This window comes from Mytilus edulis, chromosome 2 (genome assembly GCF_963676685.1).
Source record: "Mytilus edulis chromosome 2, xbMytEdul2.2, whole genome shotgun sequence".
NCBI lineage: Eukaryota > Metazoa > Mollusca > Bivalvia > Mytilida > Mytilidae > Mytilus > Mytilus edulis.
In genome coordinates this window covers 3,122,939-3,146,063 of record NC_092345.1, presented here as the reverse complement: position 1 = coordinate 3,146,063, position 23,125 = coordinate 3,122,939, and the positions used below count along the sequence as shown (strand labels likewise).

The 23,125-nt window shown below is 31.2% G+C and overlaps 1 protein-coding gene across 2 annotated transcripts in view; it reads left to right on the top strand.

Moving 5' to 3' along the window:
• Window positions 1-400: 400 nt before the first annotated feature.
• Window positions 401-23,125, top strand: part of LOC139510074 (influenza virus NS1A-binding protein homolog A-like) — a 38,378-nt gene continuing 15,653 nt past the window's right edge. The window contains exons 1-4 of one of the 2 annotated variants that reach the window (XM_071296306.1): window positions 401-486; window positions 9,406-9,459; window positions 19,458-19,832; window positions 21,015-21,139. In XM_071296306.1, coding sequence (XP_071152407.1) covers window positions 19,501-19,832; window positions 21,015-21,139 — 457 coding nt within the window. In that variant the 5' untranslated portion in view covers window positions 401-486; window positions 9,406-9,459; window positions 19,458-19,500. Of the gene's footprint in view, window positions 565-9,405; window positions 9,460-19,457; window positions 19,833-21,014; window positions 21,140-23,125 lie in introns of both variants that reach the window. The other variant, XM_071296305.1, reaches the window with a different exon arrangement.

Below are 23,125 nucleotides of genomic sequence, written 5' to 3'. Positions count from 1 at the left end.
CATTTCTTACGTTTTCCTTGGTCGCCATCTTGGAAGTACACACCGATATCCATAATTTTATAATGATCAATATTAACTTACCTGCAACTTTTTTTTTATTTTTAGGTTATAAAATACACTTCTATTATAATTTTATTCAATAATATATGCTTAAAAGTCACTCAAATGTGTTAATATTGATATTTGAAGAGTTATTCGGTAATTACATGAGTTATTCGGATAATAACACTGTTATTCGGTAATTCGAGGTACCGAATTTTAAGGTGGGTTTGATTTATTTTTCCAACATTCAGAAATTAAAATAATTTGGATTTGATTAAATGTAATATGCCATTTAAACCTAAATGAGACTATAGTTATATTCAAACACATTTTTTTTCCTTAAATATAAATTCGCCGAAAGAAAGTGTACAATATTTTTTACAACATTTCAGTTGGTAGTCAGACATTCCTTAAATTGTGAAAAGAGCTCGCGCATGGTGACTGGTTAGTATATATATTGAAAATAGAAATTAGTCTACAGTGAATGTTGTCATCCTTGAAATGACCAATGAATAACTTGCTGTGAGTGTGAATTTTTGTAAAATATAAGTTGAATTTTTAAACAATTCCTCGGTCATCACTCAACAGAGCGACAAAGTCTACTTCAGTACTTGTCAGTAGGATAAATGTGTCCCCCTTTTCCGCAGTTTAAAATTCGGCCTTTAAAAATTTTTTTGACGTCTTGAAAGGCTAATTTATTTTGTCTCTTACGACATCACAACATTGAAATCCTTTGTTTTCCTCATGACAATTACAGAAAATTGCTTTGAAATATTTACTGACGGTAGGCCTAGTGTCACCTATATTCGTGGACATAAGGCTATTCAAACAAAATGCGGTTAAACTATTCAAACAAAATGCGGTTAAACTTTTTGTTGATAATGTTACCTTAGAACTTCATTAAAATAATAAATTAGTTTGATTCTTTCCGTTAGCTAGTTTATTTGATATGACCTACATTTCTAGTGTACACAAATTGGCATATGATGCCAAGTACATGTACGTCACCTATTTTCGTGGAAAAAGTTCATTCTAAAAATAACACAAGAAGAACAATCAGTATGGAAGCCCAGTGGTGAGCATATAATTGTAATTTCATTCAAGCAGGGCTATCTTGAAATTGAAGTAAGTAGAAGGCTCAATTAAAATTATAGGCGGCTGTAACATGTGTCCGGCGAAGCCGGACGCCCACCAAGCTGTAAGCTTGGTGCCTTACGGCAGGGGGTCTGGGGCCGCTCAAGCCAGAAGCTCTGGCATATATATATTTAGAGAAAAATCCTGCATTCTCGCTATCTCCTGGCACCTAATTTCATTTTTCAAATGACCATTTTTTATGTATGAAATTAAAGAAAGAAAAAAAAATCTCAAATTTTTTTTTTTTATGTTCATGTTATAGTTTTTTATTTTCATTACCTTATGCTTAAAATTCATTTACTTTTAAAGGAGTTTTATTCATATAATAATACGGTTTGTTAGAAATCTTGATCGATTTATTTTGCATAACTACGTGCGTTTGTAAACAAATGACCCCCCTTTTCTCTAAAGACTGTTACACCTGTTTAAATCAAACAATTATTTCTCAAGCATTGACAGAAAATTGATATATCCTCTGATTTTCTCTTTTTACAATATTTGTGTAAAGTTTCTCAAGTAAAATTGAAATACCTAAATCTAAGCAAGTACAGTTATTACTGTTAATACTTTGTTTTAAAAGCTTTTTTTAAATTGAAGAATCTTGTTTTAAAGTTTGAATTAATCAACTCTGAAAATATGGTGTAGGATATAAAAGGCATGCACAAAAGTTTTACATGTAACTTTTCAAGACTTGAAAAATCTTAGATTTTAAGAAACATTGATTTTTATGCCCCACCTACAATAGTAGAGGGGCATTATGTTTTCTGGTCTGTGCCTCTGTTTGTCCGTCCGTACGTCCGTTCGCCCCACTTCAGCTTTAAGTTTTTGGTCAAGGTAGTTTTTGATGAAGCTGACGTCCAATCAACTTGAAACTTAGTACACTTGTTGCTTATGATATGATCTTTCTAATTTTAAAGCCAAATTTGACTTCTGGCCCCAATTTCACGGTCTACTGAACATAGAAAATGAAAGTGGGAGTTTCAGGTTAAAGTTTTTGGTCAAGGTATACATAGTTTTTGATGAAGTTGAAGACCAAACAACTTGAAATTTAGTACACATGTTCCCTAAATGGTATGATCTTTCTAATTTTGATGCCAAATTTTTTACCCAATTTCACGGTCCATTGAACATGGAAAATGATAGTGAGAGTGGGGCATCCGTGTACTTAGGACACATTCTTGGTTATTGCTCATCTAGGGGCATTTTATTTTCCAGTCGTTTGGATATCAGTCAGTCGTTTGGTCTGTCCTGCTGCAGGTTTATAGTATTGGTCAAGGTATTTTTTGATGAAATTGAGGTCCAATCAAATTGATACTTAGTTCACATGTTTCCTATGATTTGATGTTTTTATACGACCGCAAAATTTGAAAATTTTTTCGTCGTATATTGCTATCACGTTGGCGTCGGCGTCGTTCGAATACTTTTAGTTTTCGCACTCTAACTTTAGTAAAAGTGAATGGAAATCTATGAAATTTTAACACAAGGTTTATGACCACAAAAGGAAGGTTGGTATTGATTTTGGGAGTTTAGGTCCCAACATTTTAGGAATTAGGGGCCAAAAAGGGCCCAAATAAGCATTTTCTTGGTTTTCGCACTATAACTTTAGTTTAAGTTAATAGAAATCTATGAAATTTTGACACAAGGTTTATGACCACAAAAGAACGGTTGGGGTTGATTTTGGGAGTTTTGGTTTCAACAGTTTAGGAATTAGGGGCCAAAAAAGGGCCCAAATAAGCATTATTCTTGGTTTTTGCACAATAACTTTAGTTTAAGTAAATAGAAATCAATGAAATTTAAACACAATGTTAATGACTACAAAAGGAAGGTTGGTATTGATTTTGGGAGTTTAGGTCCCAACAGTTTAGGAATTAGGGACCAAAAAGGGACCCAAATAAGCATTTTTCTTGGTTTTCTCACCATAACGTTAGTATAAGTAAATAGAAATCTATGAAATTTAAACACAAGGTTTATGACCATAAAAGGAAGGTTGGTATTGATTTTGGGAGTTTTGGTCCCAACAGAATAAGGGGCCCAAAGGGTCCAAAATTCAACTTTGTTTGATTTCATCAAAATTGAATAATTGGGGTTCTTTGATATGCCGAAACCTAACTGTCATGACTGTGTATGTAGATTCTTAACTTTTGGTCCCGTTTTCAAATTGGTCTACATTAAGGTCCAAAGGGTCCAAAATTAAACTTAGTTTGATTTTGACAAAAAATGAATCAGTTAGGTTCTTTGATATGCTGAATCTAAAAATGTACTTAGATCCTTGATTATTGGCCCAGTTTTCAAGTTGATCCAAATCGGGGTCCAAAATTAAACTTTGTTTGATTTCATCAAAAAATGAATAAATGGGGTTCTTTGATATATATATATACCAAATCTAACTGTGTATGTAGATTCTTCATTTTTGGTCCTGTTTTCAAATTGTTCTACACTAAAGTCCAAAGGGTCCAAAATTAAACTTAGTCTGATTTTAACAAAAATTGAAATCTTGGGGTTCTTTGATATGCTGAATCCAAAAATGTACTTAGATTTTTTATTATGGGCCCAGTTTTCAAGTTGGTCCAAATCAGGATCTAAAATTATTATATTAAGTATTGTGCAATAGCAAGTCTTTTCAATTGCACAGTATTGCGCAATGGCAAGAAATATCTAATTGCACAATATTGTGAAATAGCAAAAAAATTTTTAATTAGAGTTATCTTTCTTTGTCCAGAATAGTAAGCAAGAAATATCAAATTGCAAAATATTGTGCAATAGCAAGATTTTTTTTTAATTGGAGTTATCTTTCTTTGTCCAGAATCAACTTAAATCTTTGTTATATACAATATACAATGTATATTCACTTTTTACTACCAACTGATAAATTAAAATAATCTTTACCATTCAGTGATAACAAGCAGTTTTTATACGACCGCAAAATTTGAAAAAATTTTCGTCGTATATTGCTATCGCGTTGGCGTCGTCATCGTCGTCCGAATACTTTTAGTTTTCGCACTCTAACTTTAGTAAAAGTGAATAGAAATCTATGAAATTTTAACACAAGGTTTATGACCACAAAAGGAAGGTTGGGATTGATTTTGGAGTTTTGGTCCCAACATTTTAGGAATTAGGGGCCAAAAAGGGCCCAAATAAGCATTTTCTTGGTTTTCGCACTATAACTTTAGTTTAAGTTAATAGAAATCTATGAAATTTTTACACAAGGTTTATGACCACAAAAGAAAGGTTGGGATTGATTTTGGGAGTTTTGGTTCCAACAGTTGAGGAATTAGGGGCCAAAAAAGGGCCCAAATAAGCATTATTCTTGGTTTTCGCACAATAACTTTAGTTTAAGTAAATAGAAATCAATGAAATTTAAACACAATGTTTATGACCACAAAAGAAAGGTTGGTATTGATTTTGGGAGTTTAGGTCCCAACAGTTTAGGAATTAGGGGCCAAAAAGGGACCCAAATAAGCATTTTTCTTGGTTTTCGCACAATAACTTTAGTATAAGTAAATAGAAATCTATGAAATTTAAACACAAGGTTTATGACCATAAAAGAAAGGTTGGTATTGATTTTGGGAGTTTTGGTCCCAACAGTTTAGGAATAAAGGGCCCAAAGGGTCCAAAATTAAACTTTGTTTGATTTCATCAAAAATTGAATAATTGGGGTTCTTTGATATGCCGAATCTAACTGTGTATGTAGATTCTTAATTTTTGGTCCTGTTTTCAAATTGGTCTACATTAAGGTCCAAAGGGTCCAAAATTAAACTTAGTTTGATTTTAACAAAAATTGAATCCTTCAGATTCTTTGATATGCTGAATCTAAAAATGTACTTAGATTTTTTATTATTGGCCCAGTTTTCAAGTTGGTCCAAATCGGGGTCCAAAATTAAACTTTGTTTGATTTAATCAAAAATTGAATAATTGAGGTTCTTTGATATGCCAAATCTAACTGTGTATGTAGATTCTTAATTTTTGGTCCCGTTTTAAAATTGGTCTACATTAAAGTCCAAAGGGTCCAAAATTAAACTAAGTTTGATTTTAACAAAAATTGAATTCTTGGGCCTCTTTGATATGCTGAATCTAAACATGTACTTAGATTTTTGATTATGGGCCCAGTTTTCAAGTTGGTCCAAATCAGGATCCAAAATTATTATATTAAGTATTGTGCAATAGCAAGAAATTTTCAATTGCACAGTATTCAGCAATAGCAAGAAATCTTCAATTGCACAGTATTGTGCAATAGCAAGAAATCTTCAATTGCACAGTATTGTGCAATAGCAAATATTTTCAATTGCACAGTATTGCACAATAGCAAGAAATATCTAATTGCACAATATTGTGCAATAGCAAGAAATTCCAATTGGATTTCAATTTGAGTTATCTTTCTTTGTCCAGAATAGTAGTTGAATCAACTTAAATCATTGTTTTATACTATATACAATGTATATTCACTTTTACTACCAACTGATAGATTAAAACAATCTTTACCATTCAGTGATAACAAGCACTTTTTTTACATTTTAATATTTTATGATGTATTTAAACGAGTAGTTATTGTTGCAAACTTCATTAAAAATTTGAATTGAGATCAGTTTTGAAATAAGGGAAAGGGGGATGTGAAAAAAAAATTGGGGGGTCAATTTTTTTCATTTCAGATTTCATAAATAAAAAGAAAATTTCTTCAAACATTTTTTTGAGAGGATTAATATTCAACAGTATAGTGAATTGCTCAAAGGCAAAAAAAAATTTTTTAAGTTCATTAGACCACATTCATTCTGTGTCAGAAACCTATGCTGTGTCAACTATTTAATCACAATCCAAATTTAGAGCTGAATCCAGCTTGAATGTTGTGTCCATACTTGCCCCAACCGTTCAGGGTTCAACCTCTGCGGTCGTATAAAGCTGCGCCCTGCGGAGCATCTGGTTTTACATCTTAATATTTTATGATGTATTTAAATGAGTAGTTATTGTTGCAAACTCCATTAGAAATTTTAATTGAGATTAGTTTTGGAATAAGGGAAAGGGGGATGTGATTGAAAAAATTGGGTTCAATTTTTCTCATTTGAAATTTCATAAATAAAAAAGAAAATTTCTTCAAACATTTTTTTGAGATGATTAATATTCAACAGCATAGTGAATTGCTCTAAGAGAAAACAAAAATTTTAAGTTCATTAGAACACATTCATTCTGTGTCAGAAACCTATGCTGTGTCAACTATTTAATCACAATCCAAATTTAGAGCTGAATCCAGCTTGAATGTTGTGTCCATACTTGCCCCAACCGTTCAGGGTTCAACCTCTGCGGTCGTATAAAGCTACGCCCTGCGGAGCATCTGGTTAATTTTAATGTCAAATTAGAGTTTTGACCTCAATTGCACAGTCCACTGAACATAGGAAATGATTATGTGAGTGGGGAATCTGTGAACTACAAAAATGTATTGACACATTGTCATTCTTGTTTTGATGATTGGTTGTTATTTGAACATGTTAAATGCAGGTGCCAAATTAACCCAATTAAGAAATATAATGTTTCATCAAACTCCTTTGTCTATGAAACTTTATTGTTAAATAGTATTAACTGTTTCTTTCTGCAAATGTTCTGTGCCTCACATTAAAGTGTGCTAGCAGCTTTCTAGTATATATTCTGTACCTCACATTACAGTGTGCTAGCAGCTTTCTAGTATATATTCTGTACCTCACATTACAGTGTGCTAGCACAGAGATGCAACTAATCGTCGGACCTGTCGGACCTAAGGGGCAGAATTTATGCAGGTCCGGCAAAACTAGTTGCTCTGCAGGACCTGATGGCCGGCAATATTTTAGTCTGCTTGGGTTAGCCAAAACTGATTTCCCTGTCGGTCCCAGCAGAGTATTTTGTTTATAAAATTGTGATTTTACAACCACGTTGCATGATTAGATAGAACAACATGCAAGGCTTCGATTACATAATAGAAATCGGGAGTTCAAACTGTTTTAATGATAAATATTATAGCCTGACACAACTTCCAAATATCCCTCCTTAAAAAATAAAAAAATAAACCTTTTTCAGTATAAATTTCTGTTTTGAAATGGTAAGTTTTGACATCTCAATTTATTGAAATATTTATATCAAACACAGTTGATTAGTTGTAACAGAGAAAACACACCATTGGCTTGAAAAATGATGTAACTTTGACCCCTAGCAGAGTTCCAAAAATATATAGGTCACTGAATATTCATAATATATTTCAGATCGTCTGTTGTTTTGATGTCAAAAATTGTTTTATTTTTTAAACTTTTCTTTCAAATTAGTTTTAATCCATAAAAAAATTAAAAAGATTGCCTGACTGTACCTTAAGATGAATATCTATATCCAAATTCAATTAATTAAAGCTGTAATCCATGATCACAAATTGAATGCTTTGTTTACAATTGTTGAAAGCCATGTGCTTTTTGGCGGGAAAATTCGGGAAACCCCTCAACAGAAAACAGTTACATTTCATTGTTATTTATAAACAGTAAGAATTTCATTTTTATTAACTGCTAACATTTATTCATGAAAAATAAAAAAAATTCTTGATGTGAAACTGATAATACTTTTTATACTCTACATCTACTAAAGGGATGGTAAAATGGAAAAAAGGGGGGGGGGGCTGGTATTTTTTTCATAATATTACAAAAATAGATAATTTTGAGTGAAAATATAGGTCTGGCAGAAATGTGATGGGTCTGGCAAAACTTGGTACCCTGAAGGCCCCAATGTCTGACAGGAAAAAAAAACTGTTTGCATCTCTGCTAGCAGCTTTCTAGTATATATTCTGTAGAGATGCCTAGATTGCATGGATATTAGGAATTCATTCTTACATTACAATATACAATGAACCATGACTGACTGAAATTGATCAGGTTGCAGTTAGTTTAAAGTATCCCATGGAAGTTACAAATGTATTTATTATTGTGTATTTGACACTTAACAGGACATGTATTTAGGTCATTTATATATTTCCTTGTTAGAATGGACATAATCTGTAGGCTTTATCTTCAGTTTTACTTATGTAGGACCCATTTTTTTACTCCATTTTACACATTCAGTGTGAAATTTTTATGAAAATTTGACCTACCCATCAAAGGACACCGATTTGAATATATATGAATATATTATATTATATATGAATGTATTGTAAACAAGGTTTCTGTACTTTCCTGAAGTGTTTTTAATTTCTATATACTTTTGAAGGACAGAGGATAGTATTTGCCTTTGTATGTCTTATTTTTGCTTTGTATTTTATATTATTATAAATTAGAATTTTTTACTTCTTAGATGAAGTAGGCAGCAACGACAGTAGGAACTTTAATGAGCAATATTCCAAGGGTTAAAAAGGTGTTTCAACATCATTATTTTATGTCATTCTTTTAGTTTTGAAAATAAGGTTTATTGAAATGTTTGGAAATGAAAGAAGTGATGTAACATTGTTAAGTTGGTAATTTATAAAATTCAACATGATTTAAAATTTTGTTTTTGCTGTGATTGGTCCTAGAGGGTTTAGAAAAATCCATGCAATACACCTTATCGCTATTCCCGGCTGACCCGTCCGCTTGAACTTTTGACGTCAACAACAATCACTTTTCCATTGTGGCGTCAGACATTTTGTTTTATGACGTCAAAATTTTACGGGAACCTGTGTGATTTCCAGCAATGGCGGACAAATAGCGATAAGGTGTATTAGTAAATAGAACGGATAAATGTCTAAAACATGATGACATTCTAGCCTTTGATTTAATTTGTTATAAAAGTTCGGTTGTACTGTGTTAGACTGTCTACTGTTATTGGTTACAATAATTCTGTTTGCACAGGACTGTATCATATAAGCATTGACAAATACTTGTATAAAGAACAACTGTTTACAATTTAAGATAAACATTGAGAAAACTCATGCTTCCCTTTAGTTTGTAAATATTTAACTTACACAAGTAAATAAACATGTTTTGAAACAAAAGCCGATCAATACACTGGCCTAATCTTAGGAAAACATTGACCCAATTTAAGGACACCGATTTTCCAATACACCAATAAGGATCAGGATTGGATAAAATGTCAATACATATAATTTTATCAATGGTTGAATAATTAATATTAGGTTCAAGGTTACACATGGTTTAAATGTTTTGTTATTAGTTCCATACAAGTGGTTGTGATTTTGCCAAGATATTGATTATGAATGATTAATTGCGTATTGATGTTGTTAATTGTATATTGCAGACCACATGTATAATTAGATAGTACAGGGATTGGACCGATGTATTACAAATTTAGGTAAGTAAAACATAGTTTTTTTTAGTAGATGCTGGTGGCATGATAGAATCAATAAATTTTAATTGTTTGATTATTTAAAATTTCAAAAAGATATTTCAAAGACCTATTTGAATGAGCTACAGAGCTAATGAAATTCTTATGGGAAGTTACATTTCTCAATCTCTTTAGGTTAATGCAGTAAACTGGTACCAACCAGTCAGTCACTCAATGTTAAGCAGCAAACAACCATACCTTGGTTCTACTGTATGTGTTAATGATTGTTCAGTTTAAGGGACAATAAAAGAGCTGGTCCTATGGGGGTGGATGTCTGTTAAATTAAGAATAAACCAATAAAAGAAATCCTGTGAAAAATAAAATCACAGCAAGTTCAGGAAGCGACGTACATGTATTAACGTGAATTCAATATAAGACATGGTTATTTTAGAATTTTAAATTAACAGATCTGTCAACGCAATTTTTTGGAAAATGACGCAGTCATTGTTCCATTACTGGCGACCTGAACTTCATTACATTTCTCTGCCTATCGTGCTTGGTTTCGTATTTACTATTTTCTATACAAACTGGAATCTGCTTGTGTTATCATTAATTATGCATGAGAGGTCATTGTGTAGTAATCAGCCAGGAACCAGTTTACAATCTAACTGGTTTCTGCTTGTATTCCACTACACTCGGACAAAGTGTTGTTGTTTGACGGGAACCAGTTTAGAATTTGTAAACTACAAAACGTAATCGGTTATTGTTCATTCCGTTTTGGTGTTTCATACCGACTTTTATGGTTTGAATAAGCTTAAGACCCTTCAAACATTAATGTGATAGGTATATTAAAGACTGTTTTACAAAAGAATGGAACTGTTTTGCTTTCAAAGTCGTACTATAGTGATATCTGTTATGTACGGATTTCCACTCTCACCGGTTAATTTCTTTTTTTACACGTGCTTTTGAAACTTCCTGTTTAAACATCGCAAGTTTTAAATTTTTTTTTGAGTGAATTTAACTTATTTTAACAATCATGAAGCGTTCCAGAATCATTTTCAAGCAGTTTCTTCTTCTCTTTGATGATGGAAAATAGGTTTTTCTCAAGAAAATACCGCAAACGATCGCAGAGGAATTGAAACGTACAAGTCAAGTCGGCACCTGGTTAAAATGGCATCTAGTCAAATCGGCACCTATTTGACGTCAATTCGGCATCCAATAATATTTGTTATAATATTTTCTATTCATTTAATTAATAACTGTTACCAAGTACATAGTGAATATGTTGTTGTGTATTTAGGTAAACAACGAAACCAAAGTGAAATTATGTTGTTGTGTATAAAGGTAAACAACGAAGCCCTTACCCAAGCTGTTGTTTTAACAATTAGACAATTATTAAAAAAAAATGGAAAACTATGAGTCCCTTTCAATAAATCAAACTTTCATGCCAAATAATAAGCAAATTTAAGGTGTTTTTTTTCAGTAAAGTTTAAAAAGCATTAAACAAACAATCCTGTAAAATGCTCAACTGGTTTAAATAATGCATAAAAATATCCAATATCTCATGTATTAGTCCAAATAATTATGACGTCTGGCAAGGCTATTTTATTTTTTTTCTGTGACGTCCCAGAAAAAAATTAACATAGCCTTGCAGTCATAGAAAGGTGTCCCAGAATAAAATTAAAAAAGCCTTGCCAGACGTAATAATTATTTTGACTACTCATATATATATCATTAAAAAGACACCAAAAATGTCATTTAGTAACTAATAGTTGAGAAAAATAAATATATACAAAATGTACAATGAACACCCAAAAATGTGAAAGTTAGTATTTAACTCTTTTTGCTTAAATACTGAAAAAAATTCTGGCAACCCCTTACTTATTTTTACTCTTTTTGCTTAAAATACTGTTAAAATATATATTTAACATGGGTGACGAATTGACTATATCAGGTGTCGATTTAACCAGGTGCTGATTTGTCCAGGTGCCAATTTAACCAGGTGCCGGTTTGACTAGAATTCTTTGACAAATGTTTGAAATTACCTGAGTTTCATTAGACCTTTGATAACAGTAACAAAAAGATTATTTACTTAATATTTTGTGATATCTGGTCTGTTCGCGCCCAATACACTTCCGCACCTTGCAGGTTCGCACCTCGCACGTTCGCACCCAAGGTCCGTTCGCACTCTACTCATTCGCGCTCAATTTTAATTCAAATTCAAGTTGAATAATTGGAAAATCATGATTGTTGTTTTAAATTGCTTTGGTGTAAATACTGAATGTATTTATAGCTTGGTATGAGTAAAACATTGAAGATTTTAAAGGAAAAACACAAAAGATAATTGTTTTTAACAGCTTGGTCCCTTTGATCTGAAACAACGAAACAATAAAATATAGGAACCAAAATATAGCAATCCACTATTATAACCAAAACATGATAAAATCTATTAAACACACAGAAAAAACATAGTCAGAATCTCACTTCATTTTGAAAGAAGTCAATGAAACAAAGTTATAGCAATACACTAACCAAAACATGATTAAGAGTTATTCAACACAAAATAAAACGTTGACAAAATACCACTTTAATTAGAAAGGATTATTATTATTTTTAACAATACGCTATCCAAAACATGATTAAGATTTATTCAACACAATAAAAAATGCTGTACATGTCTCACTTTATTTTGAGACAATGACAACAATTATACTTATAAGAAAACACTTGCTTACAGAGTTATTAAACACAAAACCAATTAAGATTGGGTGCGAACATTTAGGGTGTGAAAGTGAAAGGGGGCGAACATGAGTGGGCGCGAACGGACCCGGATTCAGACTATGTACCAGTGAGAAATATACAAGCCTTTCTACGGTATTTATTTGTACAATTCAGGTAGTCTTGACCTATTCATTTGTCTTGAAAAAACAGCCAGTTGTCACCTTCACTTCACACACACACATATATACGAATATCAATTATATGCTTACGAGACATGTTGCATTGTTAAACTAATTACGGTATGTGAAAATCAAGACTTGCATAAAAACTATCCCAATATTAGAGACAGTGGCGTCATTTTTCTTCAGAGCTTTCAGCTCTTTGATTAAAATTTTATTCCCATCAACTCTTTCAAATTGATTATCACTCAATTATGAAGACAAATATCTGCATAGCAGCTTATTCAATTACCACTAGTCTACAGGATGCCATCATAGAAATGGGAGGAGCATTTTAAAGGCCATTGGTTCCAGTGCATTTGGAATTCAGATATTTTGAAAGGCTTTGACAAATACAACTAACATAATCTTTTCCTAGGGTAGAAATTTGTAGCGGAGGGGCCATTAAGTTTTACCCTTGTCCCTCTGTACGTACGTCCCAAAGTTGGTTCTTGTTCTCTAACTTTAGTTTGCCTCAAGTCAACCAAAAGTTATGGAACTTATACACAATGCTTATTACAACTAAATACAGATCAGATTTGAATTTTGGTGGCATCACTTTTATTTTCTAAATCTTCAAAATTATGTAAACTGTTAAAATTTACATGTACAAATGTAAGACCAAATCAATGATATGTTTTCTAGTTGCAACCGAACCAGACTTTTGACCCACTAAGATATGATCTGACATGACAAGTGTGTTTGATGTATGTTTAAAAATATTCCTTATTTAACAGTTACTAACACTAGACAGAGTATGTCAGTACATGTATTACATAATAGGTAAGGTCTTTTAAGATTGCTATTTTTACCAATGTAGGTTCAATGGTTTTAAATTGTGTCAAGGTTTTGTTTTGTTTATGTTTGTTACTTTTAACTAGGTAATCTGTATATTTAAATTTGAAATATAGGACATGCAATTTTTAATATACAGTTTTTAAAGACTTTGAATTGACAATAATTTTATATTGAATTGGGATTTGAAATATTCTTTTTATAATTTCACTTAGGTGTAATACCATGTCTGTATTTTTAATCTGTGGCATGAAGCATGAAATGTGTATTTATTAAAATTTTAAAAGATGCATTCAATTGTAATGGCACTTAGCAGTTTGAACAAAAAAACTATTTGAATATTTTATATCAATTCATATGAGAAGGTTTAAAGGTGTTTCTTTTTTCATTTTGTTGTAAAGCAAGACATATCTTTATATCATATTTTTCAGGTTTATGGTTTATTTTTTTGTTCCATGAATCAAATTAATTGAATAATAAAACTTATGTCATTTTTGTATGTTTTCAGTAATTTTCTCTTATTAAAATTTATGAACAGTTTTTGACAAATTCTTGTGTGTTTGGAACTAGAGGTCAGACGTGCATTTCACACAAAAAAACTGAACTTCATGAATCACATACAATTTTAGTTGTAAAATTTTAGAGAAACCCAGACAAGATTTCAGCATACCTGTAAATTTGAAAGTCAAACACCACTTCCGCTGACTTGTCAAGGTCAAGACTAACATGACAGTGGTAATCGGTTTCAATGAATTAATTGATGAATTCTTGTGGATGACTTGTTAATGTTATTGCACTTTATCTTGTGAAGCCAAATATATAATGACATTTATGAAGCAAATAGGACCAACCGCATGATTTCCAATATATACAGTCTAAACATAGCCATGATAGGGGTTCTTATTCAGATGATCCCATGTTTTGATATTAGAGATTCTGAATTAAACGAGCCATTCTCTCTGTGTAAGAGATTCAGTTCAATGCTACATGCTTCATTTGTGAGGTTGTTTTTCCATTGGTTATTTTAGGTTTTTGAACAACACTTGGTCAAGACAGTCTGACTTTGTAAAGGCACATTGTTTGCAAAATGAATGAATTTATAATTTCAATTTTAATCAAAGCTTCCCTAGCAGAAAACGATTTAAAAGGACCAGATAAAGATCCATCATATATATATCCATCATCTATATCCTGTGTTTAGTCACAAGCTCATTAGTAGCTCGTCATATTTCAAAGGCAGCTTGGTTTTGTAAATACAATTGAAACTTTTAATATTTCCAAAGCACTTATCGAGCTTGTAGGTTTGAATAAGTTGAATAAAACCTGTAAACTCCTTGAAAATGAATAAATGATTTTTTCTAATGATTTTTTTAAAACTCTGCATGAAACAGATAATATATATTAAGAACTAGGTATTTGCATATTTAAAACATTTTTTTTAAATAACGTTTGCAATTGAATGAAATGGGCTTGAAGTTCTTTTATTTGTGTAAATTTCATATTCAGTAGATGATACAGCAATTATGTTTGCCCTCTAAATGTCCTTGTAGTTAAAAATGTCTTACTTTGATATATATACTTCTATTATATTTTTTAATGTAAAGACATTGAAATAATTTTCAACTGAAGAAAAATATGATAATATAGATGTGAGACAAGGTTTTAATGCTTGTATCTTGTGCATATTTATGAGAAAAATAGTTTGTTGGTTGTTACTGTGACTTGACTGTAAGGGTTGCTCTCCACCTAAGAGAGCCGTTGTGTAGTGGTTAGTGCATCGGACTACTATCACACAGGTTCCTGGTTCGATTCCCGTTCTTGGATGAACATTTCAGGGACTGAATTTTCAGCCCTCCTTTGACATCTTTTGCCAGTATGGGTTTCAGGAAGCAATGATAGTCCGTCGGAAGGGGACAATAAATGTCTGACTCGTGTTAAGAGAGAGCCATTATCCATATCTCTTGCATGTAAAAGACAATCTTGTAGATTTCGAAAAAGAGCAAGCTAATGCCACTACAAGGCAGCACTCGCACCTGCAAAGTGGACAGGGATTAATATAAGTTGCAAAACTTGTTTCCCAATCCACTATAAATAAATATGTTTAAACTAAACCTATTGAAGTTTTCCAAATACAAGTCACAATAACTGAAAGTGCTAATTAAGAAGCAGGAAGTTACACAAAATATTCAAATTTGCTCCAAACATGGTACCTCTTTAATATTTCAATAATCTAATTTATGAGTAATAGTGTTTATTGATTACTCTCTCTTGACCTACCTCATCCTCTTCAACAGATAACAAAGTTACAATATTTCAAACATACACATTGTGTTAAAAACATAACATGTAGTACTACATGTACTTTAAATGAGTGTGTCTTTATTTTGAACCCTACTATCTATGATAAATTCTCTATGATAAATTCTCTGTGATCTCCTTTTGTATACATGACACATGTACCTGTCAATGTCAATTATTCTTGACTTGTCATAAATATAAACTGCTTAAGGTAAGCACAGGTATACTCCCTAATTAGGAAATTTACAAAAAAAATACAAAATGATCGTATATGTTGTAAAGTTGGGGAAATAACTATTCTTAGATCTTGTCATTAATTTTAAGTTCTAAAGGTAACCAACTGATAATATATAATGAATATATATAGTAAAGTTAAAGAAACAATTATTTGCTCCTGTTATTATTTTTACAAGGTAAACAAAGGTATATTCCCTAATTAAGAATAAAAACATGTAACTGAATTATATGTACCAGTAGTAGAATTGTAAAAGACACTGAAGAGGTCCTAATGAAGTAGGAAATATTAATGGGATCATGGATTATTTTAAGATTTATGAAAGGACATTGAAGAGGGCATAATGAAGTTGGAAATATTAAGATGAAATCAATTTCTACATTCTCTCCTGGTATCACTTTTTTCATTTTGCTGTGTTTCCATCAGTTTAGTGACAGTAAGACCTAAGACTAGTAATTGATTTATATGCAAGTCTCTCTATAGGCTTTTATTTTAGAGTTACATGATAAATAATAATAATGTGTTGCCATATGAACATTTAGGTGTTTAAAAGTCAGCTGTATTTGTTGGTCTAGCGATTCTATTATTGCATGCAGTGATATGTTAGCTTCGCAGTGAAGATGATTGGATAATAAATGTGCAACCACTTAACTGTCCATCTATCAGAGATAATATCATCTTGGGTTTTAAAGTTACTCCTAAATGGAACTAAGGGTTGATATTTTAGATCTAAAGCCTATTGATGTCTTTTAACATCTATTTTACAAAAGGTACACTAATCAAAGTGTTATCACCTTGACATTAAAATATGCATTAGTAGAGGTCATTCACCTCTAGAGCAATCACCAATAGAGCATTGAAGTTATGACCATACACCTGTAATTCTGATGATGTCATAATATTTAACCACATGGTTTCAAATTTGCAATTCATATTCTTTGTTCACAAGCTTGTAAGTAAATTTTAGTTTTTATTTTGATTAATTTTTGAGTATTTTGGTTTTTGAAATACTTTTTAATTGCTAGTTATTTTTATATTATTATTTTTTATTTGCCCCCTGATTCATGTATACAGTAGTTATGTTTTAAACATTTTGAATCCATAAATTAACTATTCACATTGTATCTTCATAAAGCAGAGGAAATGTGTTACGTAACTTTAAATGCTTTATAAGTTCAAGTTTTACAACTTAAAAAGCACAAAGACCATTTTAAGAACTGGTACACAAAAGAGAGTTAGTATAAACCTTATATACATAAAATAAATGTACTTTCTTAGTGTATTAAAGTTAGGTCATATTGTGTAATGACGTAATTACGTATTTTCAGAGCTTTTTAGGAAGAGTTAAAACTTATTTTGAGCCTTATGTGTGCATTCTTGTTGTTTTGGTAGTTTACTTTTTATTCTAATTTTATATCTCCTGAACAGTTATACTTGTTCCTTGTCTACAATACAGTTAATCTGTAAAAACAAGAAGATGTGGTAAAATTGTCACTGAGGTAATTCTCCACCAGGGCCAAATGACTTAGAAGTTTACAACTACACAACAATGAGCCAAACACAGAAAGTCAGCTTTAAAAGCCAACAAAAAGACAAATGCAAATCAACTCAAATTCTGTGATCAAAGATGCAGAATATTGTTACTACATAATTTTGGTTATTATTTTTTGGGCCATTTATAGCTTGCTATTCAGTGTAAGCCAAGGCTATGTGTTGAAGACCGTACTTTGACCTATAATGGTTTACGTTTACAACCTGTGACTTGGATGGAGAGTTGTCTCATTGGCACTCATACCTTATCTCCTTATATCTATATATTACAAGTGCTTAATGTAAATGTGAACATTTGAAAATTGGCAATATACATGATGTATAAGGATCTTAATTCTATGCCAAAGACTAAAGAAGGATTAAATCTTTATTATGACTGTATTTATTATATAACAAGTTCTGTGTTGTGTTACATAAGAGTCTACCTGATTAGCCAGGTATAATTAAGAAGTACATGTAGTTTGTTAAGATTACATTGTAATCAAGTAAGTTAATATTTATCTTGTATGTTTATGATTATGATATTTATTCAATTGAATAATTGAGGTTTGATCTATGCCACCTCAGCACAAAGAAGGCTATAAAATTATTGTGGCAATGTTTACTGACTGAAATTTTTTGGGTTTTCTTTTTGTTAGCTCATCTTAAAGCCATCTCTTTGCGTTCATTGACTCTCCATCACTCAATTGTCCTTTTTCAAAGATCATCTCCTAAAACCATTGGACCAAACTGAATGACCCTGAGGGTAAATTCAGAAATTATTGTGAGGTTTTTTTTTAATTGCTAATGGGGGATGGTATTGCAATAATAAAAACTCACTTTGGATATATCTGATACACATGGTATGTCTGTATGCAGATTTCCTAAAATCTCAGTAATCACATTGCTGTCCATTCTTACTAATTTTAAAACTTCATATTTTGCTGAAGGAGAGTAAAAATTGACCAAATATAAAAACATGATGAAAAAAAGCTCAAAATGATTAAACTTGACATGGAATTATGTTAACAGTACATCTCTAGTTCAAAAGGAAACAACATGACCTTTTATAATGTGGTTGTCCCACTGCCCAGTGGTCACCTTACATAAATTGTCTAAGATTAGACTCCTAAGACCATGAACTCATCTCTCAAGAGATAATATTGAGATATTCATTAAGGTAAGATTAAATGTATAAACAATGGGTCCAAAGTAATTTTACCATTAAGGTTATAATAGAAGCTTTTGTAGCACTAATGCATAGTTGTTAACATTTGGTTTTTACTTAATGACTGGATGAATTCTATTATGAAGATTGTTGAAAGGCTAAACAAAGGATTAATGCTGCTTAAATTTCTATTCACAAATGTGTTGCCCTAAGTATTTGATCTGCTAGAAATGATTAAAACAAACTTTTGACATATTGTAAGACCAGGAACCTTCTTTAACTGCAAGATCAAATATGGCTTGAAAAATCCTCTACCGTGGTGTCACGAAATAGAAGTTCCTTGATAATATATGTAATAAGTTGAAGAAACATTCTGTAAAATTATTTCCATTGGAACAAATATTACAGTATTTGTTCCTTATGGAATAAATGGTATAGAATTATGACTGTTTATAACAAAGTTTCTGGTGGGACTCGTGTTAGGTTGAACAAATATATGTTGACAGTGGCAGTGGTTATAAAGATCAGATCTATTTGAAATATAAATCTGTCATGCATTTTTCTTTGATAAAGCACAAAATGTTTAAAAGTTCTAGAAAATTTAAATATAATTTATTAACACTTATTGTACTTCATATTTTTTTAATATGGTTTTAGATATTAACAGTATCAGGATAAGTTTGATAACAAGAATAAAAACTTAAATTTGAATAACATAAAGATATAATTAGGACATCCAGGTTAAAAATATTAAAAACAAGAAACTTTTAAAAATTACTCAATGTTAAGCTTTCTCTAAGTTCATGTAAAGCTCATTGTTTGATTTTAAACACATTATTATAACATAATATAAAGAAAGTAGGATAAAAAGGCAGCAGTTCAAAAACTAGAATTTCTGCTTGTCTGAAATTAGTAACTTTTAGCCAGACAGGATATGTAAACATATTCTTACTTTTGTTCAAAAAGTGTTTACAACAAGTGGATTTTAGAATGAAATTCAGGAAGCAATTAGACTAAATAATCTACTAATAAAATTTAAGTACTGTTTATCTATTTTCAGATTCATTTAACATTTAATGGAAAACAAGTATTAGTTGGTAACCATGGATATCATTACAAACGGCGACGACGACATACACATAAGTCAGATAGAGGCTGACCTTGAACATCAAGCAACAGGTCACAAAACCAAATTATTGACTAACTTGAATACACTTCGTAAAGAGAAGCAATTGTGTGATGCCATTCTAGTCATTGGACGGCATGAAACTCCTGTTCACCAAGCCGTTGTGGCATCTTCAAGTACTTACTTATTGGAAATGTTCAAGAAAGATAAAAAGGAAAAGAAAGAAGGGCAAACTCAAAATATGTATAAATTAAAGGACATAGACTATGAAAGTTTTCAGTTTCTTTTGGATTTTATCTATACTGGCAGGTAGGTTCACCGTACAGTAAATCAACACTATAGTGAACCACAGAGTAAAATTATTTCATCCATGTATTTAACTTGTTATAAAAAACATTAAGAATATGCTGTTAGTGACCAAACAAGACAAGAAAACATCAAGCAAGCCATTCCATTTCTTTATTTATGATTTGACAGCTAATACCCTTTTAAAACTTCTTGGCATTATAATGAAATTATCTGTATTAAATTATAAAAGCTGATTTTCTGTCAGAATCGTCAAATTTTTATCATATGTAGAATAATCAGTTTTGTTTTATTGGAAAATTATGGTATTTCATTGCAACCAAATGTACTAAATAGCATTAATTATTTTTTTCTCTCTAAATGATAGGAATGCATAATTTGTAACATATTTGGGAAAGGTAAACAAGTACCAAATGAATATATTCACATGAGTGGTGCTGTTTGAATACAAAAATACCTTGGTAATTTAATTAAAATTGAGAATGTTAATGGGGAATATATCAAAGAGACAACAACCTGACCAAACAGCTGAAGGCCACCAAATAGGTCTTCATAAACATTTGTACTAATTTGCACTTTATTGTTTTAGTTCCAAAAACATTTAAAGAATGACCAACACATATGTATTTTTCATTATAAGATTACTTAATTAGCATGGATGTTCTTTTATTCTTCTGTTTTGAGAAATTTTATATTTTACTCTTCATAACCCACGTGTGCACACCAAGTTGAACTGATCATGACAGGAAACTTTTGAGTTAGAGGATTAATGATTGAAAGCAACTCTATATATGAAATATAATGCAATCTGTTATAAAATAACTTTTTATAACACCATTTGAGCTCATGCCATTACTTCGCATCCCTTGTTGTCCTTGTTTTCTATTATGAACTTTCTAGAATCACTCTCTAAAGCCTCAAAGTCAAATGGTTCAAACTTGACAGTTATGATGTTATGCCATGTCTGTTTCAGAATTTATTGCAGTTAGAGCAAAACTGATGAGAGAAAAATATGAATAGCGTAACAATTCTAGTTATTGCCAATTTTGCAATTTTTGGCTGCATTATTTCAATGAATTGAAGAAAATTTATTTACCCTGCATCTTTTGTTAGCTTTTTTTTTCTATGTAGTTATTTTGACTGTTCCTTTTACCATATCATGCTCATTGCTTGCTTTCCTTTCAGGTTGGCAGTTCCTGGCCCACATGTCAAGGCGGTGTACAAAGCAGCCGTCAAACTGAAAATACCCGACGCTGCCATAATCTGTTCCCAGTTTTTAGCTTCAAATCTCTCCGTAGACAACTGTTTAGGTATTTTATATCTGCCTATAAAATGTTTATAGGTAGATGTTCCCATAATCTTCTTAATTTCCTTACTCCTTGTTTCTTCCCTTTCTGTTATTGTGGATTGTAGCCAGTGTGTTGTCACGGTGATGATGAAGAATGGTGCTTCCACTCCAGATAAAAGTTGTCTCCCCTTAGTGGGATTTCAAGAAAAGAAATTTTAAAGAAATTTCAAAAATGGTAAGATCCAAAAATAAAAACTCCTTAATATTTGTAAATTTTAATTCACATGATTTATATCATTAAAGACAAACTCTATTTATAAATCTTTGCCAAACACAGAAACAAATTTGTGTTTATATTTAAAAAAGAAAAGATTTAGCAAAAAAATATTTTAAATACAACATTTCCAAAAAATCTTTTGTCAAGTTTTTGACTTCAAAGAAAAATTTATGATTTGATTTTGAGAATTAATTTAGGCTCATAATTATGAAGCTAAATGTTTTTTGAAGCTTTTTTTTATTGACCAGAATTGGAATCCTATGTACCATAATTTTATAGTAAGTACATGTATCATGAATATTAAGCTTAAGACTTTTAGGGTATTTCATGAATTATTATAAAGGATATTCTTTATATATTACAATTTTGACTAAAAAGAAATAAAAATCACATATGTTTTGGCCTTTTATTTGAAACACTACTTTCATAGAAATTAATAAGAATGAAATAATTTTGTAAAAAATGAGAATTAGCTAATTGGGTGGGTATACAGAAACAGAAAATAGGGTTCTACCTTTAATCCCATAAAAAGCATGAATTTCATCATATTTGTCATAAACATGTACATGTCTCACATTTTTTGTTAATTCTTATTTATTTTTTTGTTTTTCCTTTGGATTGTTTAGTTAATCAGTATTTACCACAGTTTTCTACTTCATTAGAAATAATCACCTTTGAAAAGAATTTTTAAGCCCCATTTTCACTGAGGTGAACAATTCTAAATAAGAAGATAAAAAGGAAGCACTCATTGTTGGAAATTATTATTTGATTGCAGTTGAACATGAATTAACCGTTAATGCTAAAAGTATGCATATCTGTATTTGCAAGTCAATGGCAGTTTTGAAGGTTTTAAATGGGTTATCCTAAAACATTTTGGAGTTTTGTATTTCCATTTGTGTCTTCATTGGGTTATAAAACACGCCTACTTAGCTTACCAAGCCATAGGGTATGTGAGCTGTCGCCATCACTATGCATCTGTCGTCAATTATCTATTGAGAGAGTTTTCACTTCATCTTCACACGTTGAATCAATGATTATATTAAGGACTATTCCATTAAAATGTATGTAGGAGGGTAGAAAAGGGATGCTCAAAATATCTTGACAACAAAAAACCTTTTTTTAGATAATTTTGCATAATGGTAATTTTGATGCATACTGAAGAAAGACCCATGCCTCTCATTCAATAATTAAATTGCCCTTCCTACCCTCCAACATACATTTTAATGGAATAGCCCTAAGGAGGTTCTTTATATACCCTGTTTAAGTGATATAAACTTCAAGAATTTAATTTTTTGTTGTTGCTTTACATGAACATATAAACTTAACAATGTTTGCCAGTTAATAGAACTTAAAAGGATTATAAAAAGACCTCAGCCATGTTCAGATGAATTGGAGTCTACATGACTATCATTGACATTTTCTTATAGAACAACAAGACCAAAACTTCACAGAAATAAAACTGTATTTGAAGATTTAATTGGCAATGTGATTGTTCCAAATTGAGCCTTCTCACAACTCATTAGAGACCGTCAAATAATAGACCACTTTTGAGTTTGTCTGTCACCTGATAAACTAGAAACAATTTTTGTTCTGTAGGTACTTAATCACAATTCCCTAATGACAGCAGTGCTGAAAGACAATTTTGAGAATTCAATTTGCCGAATAATTTGTGCAATATAGATTTATAGTTTTCCAACCACTCGCTCAATATTGGAAAGGAAGTGACGACGC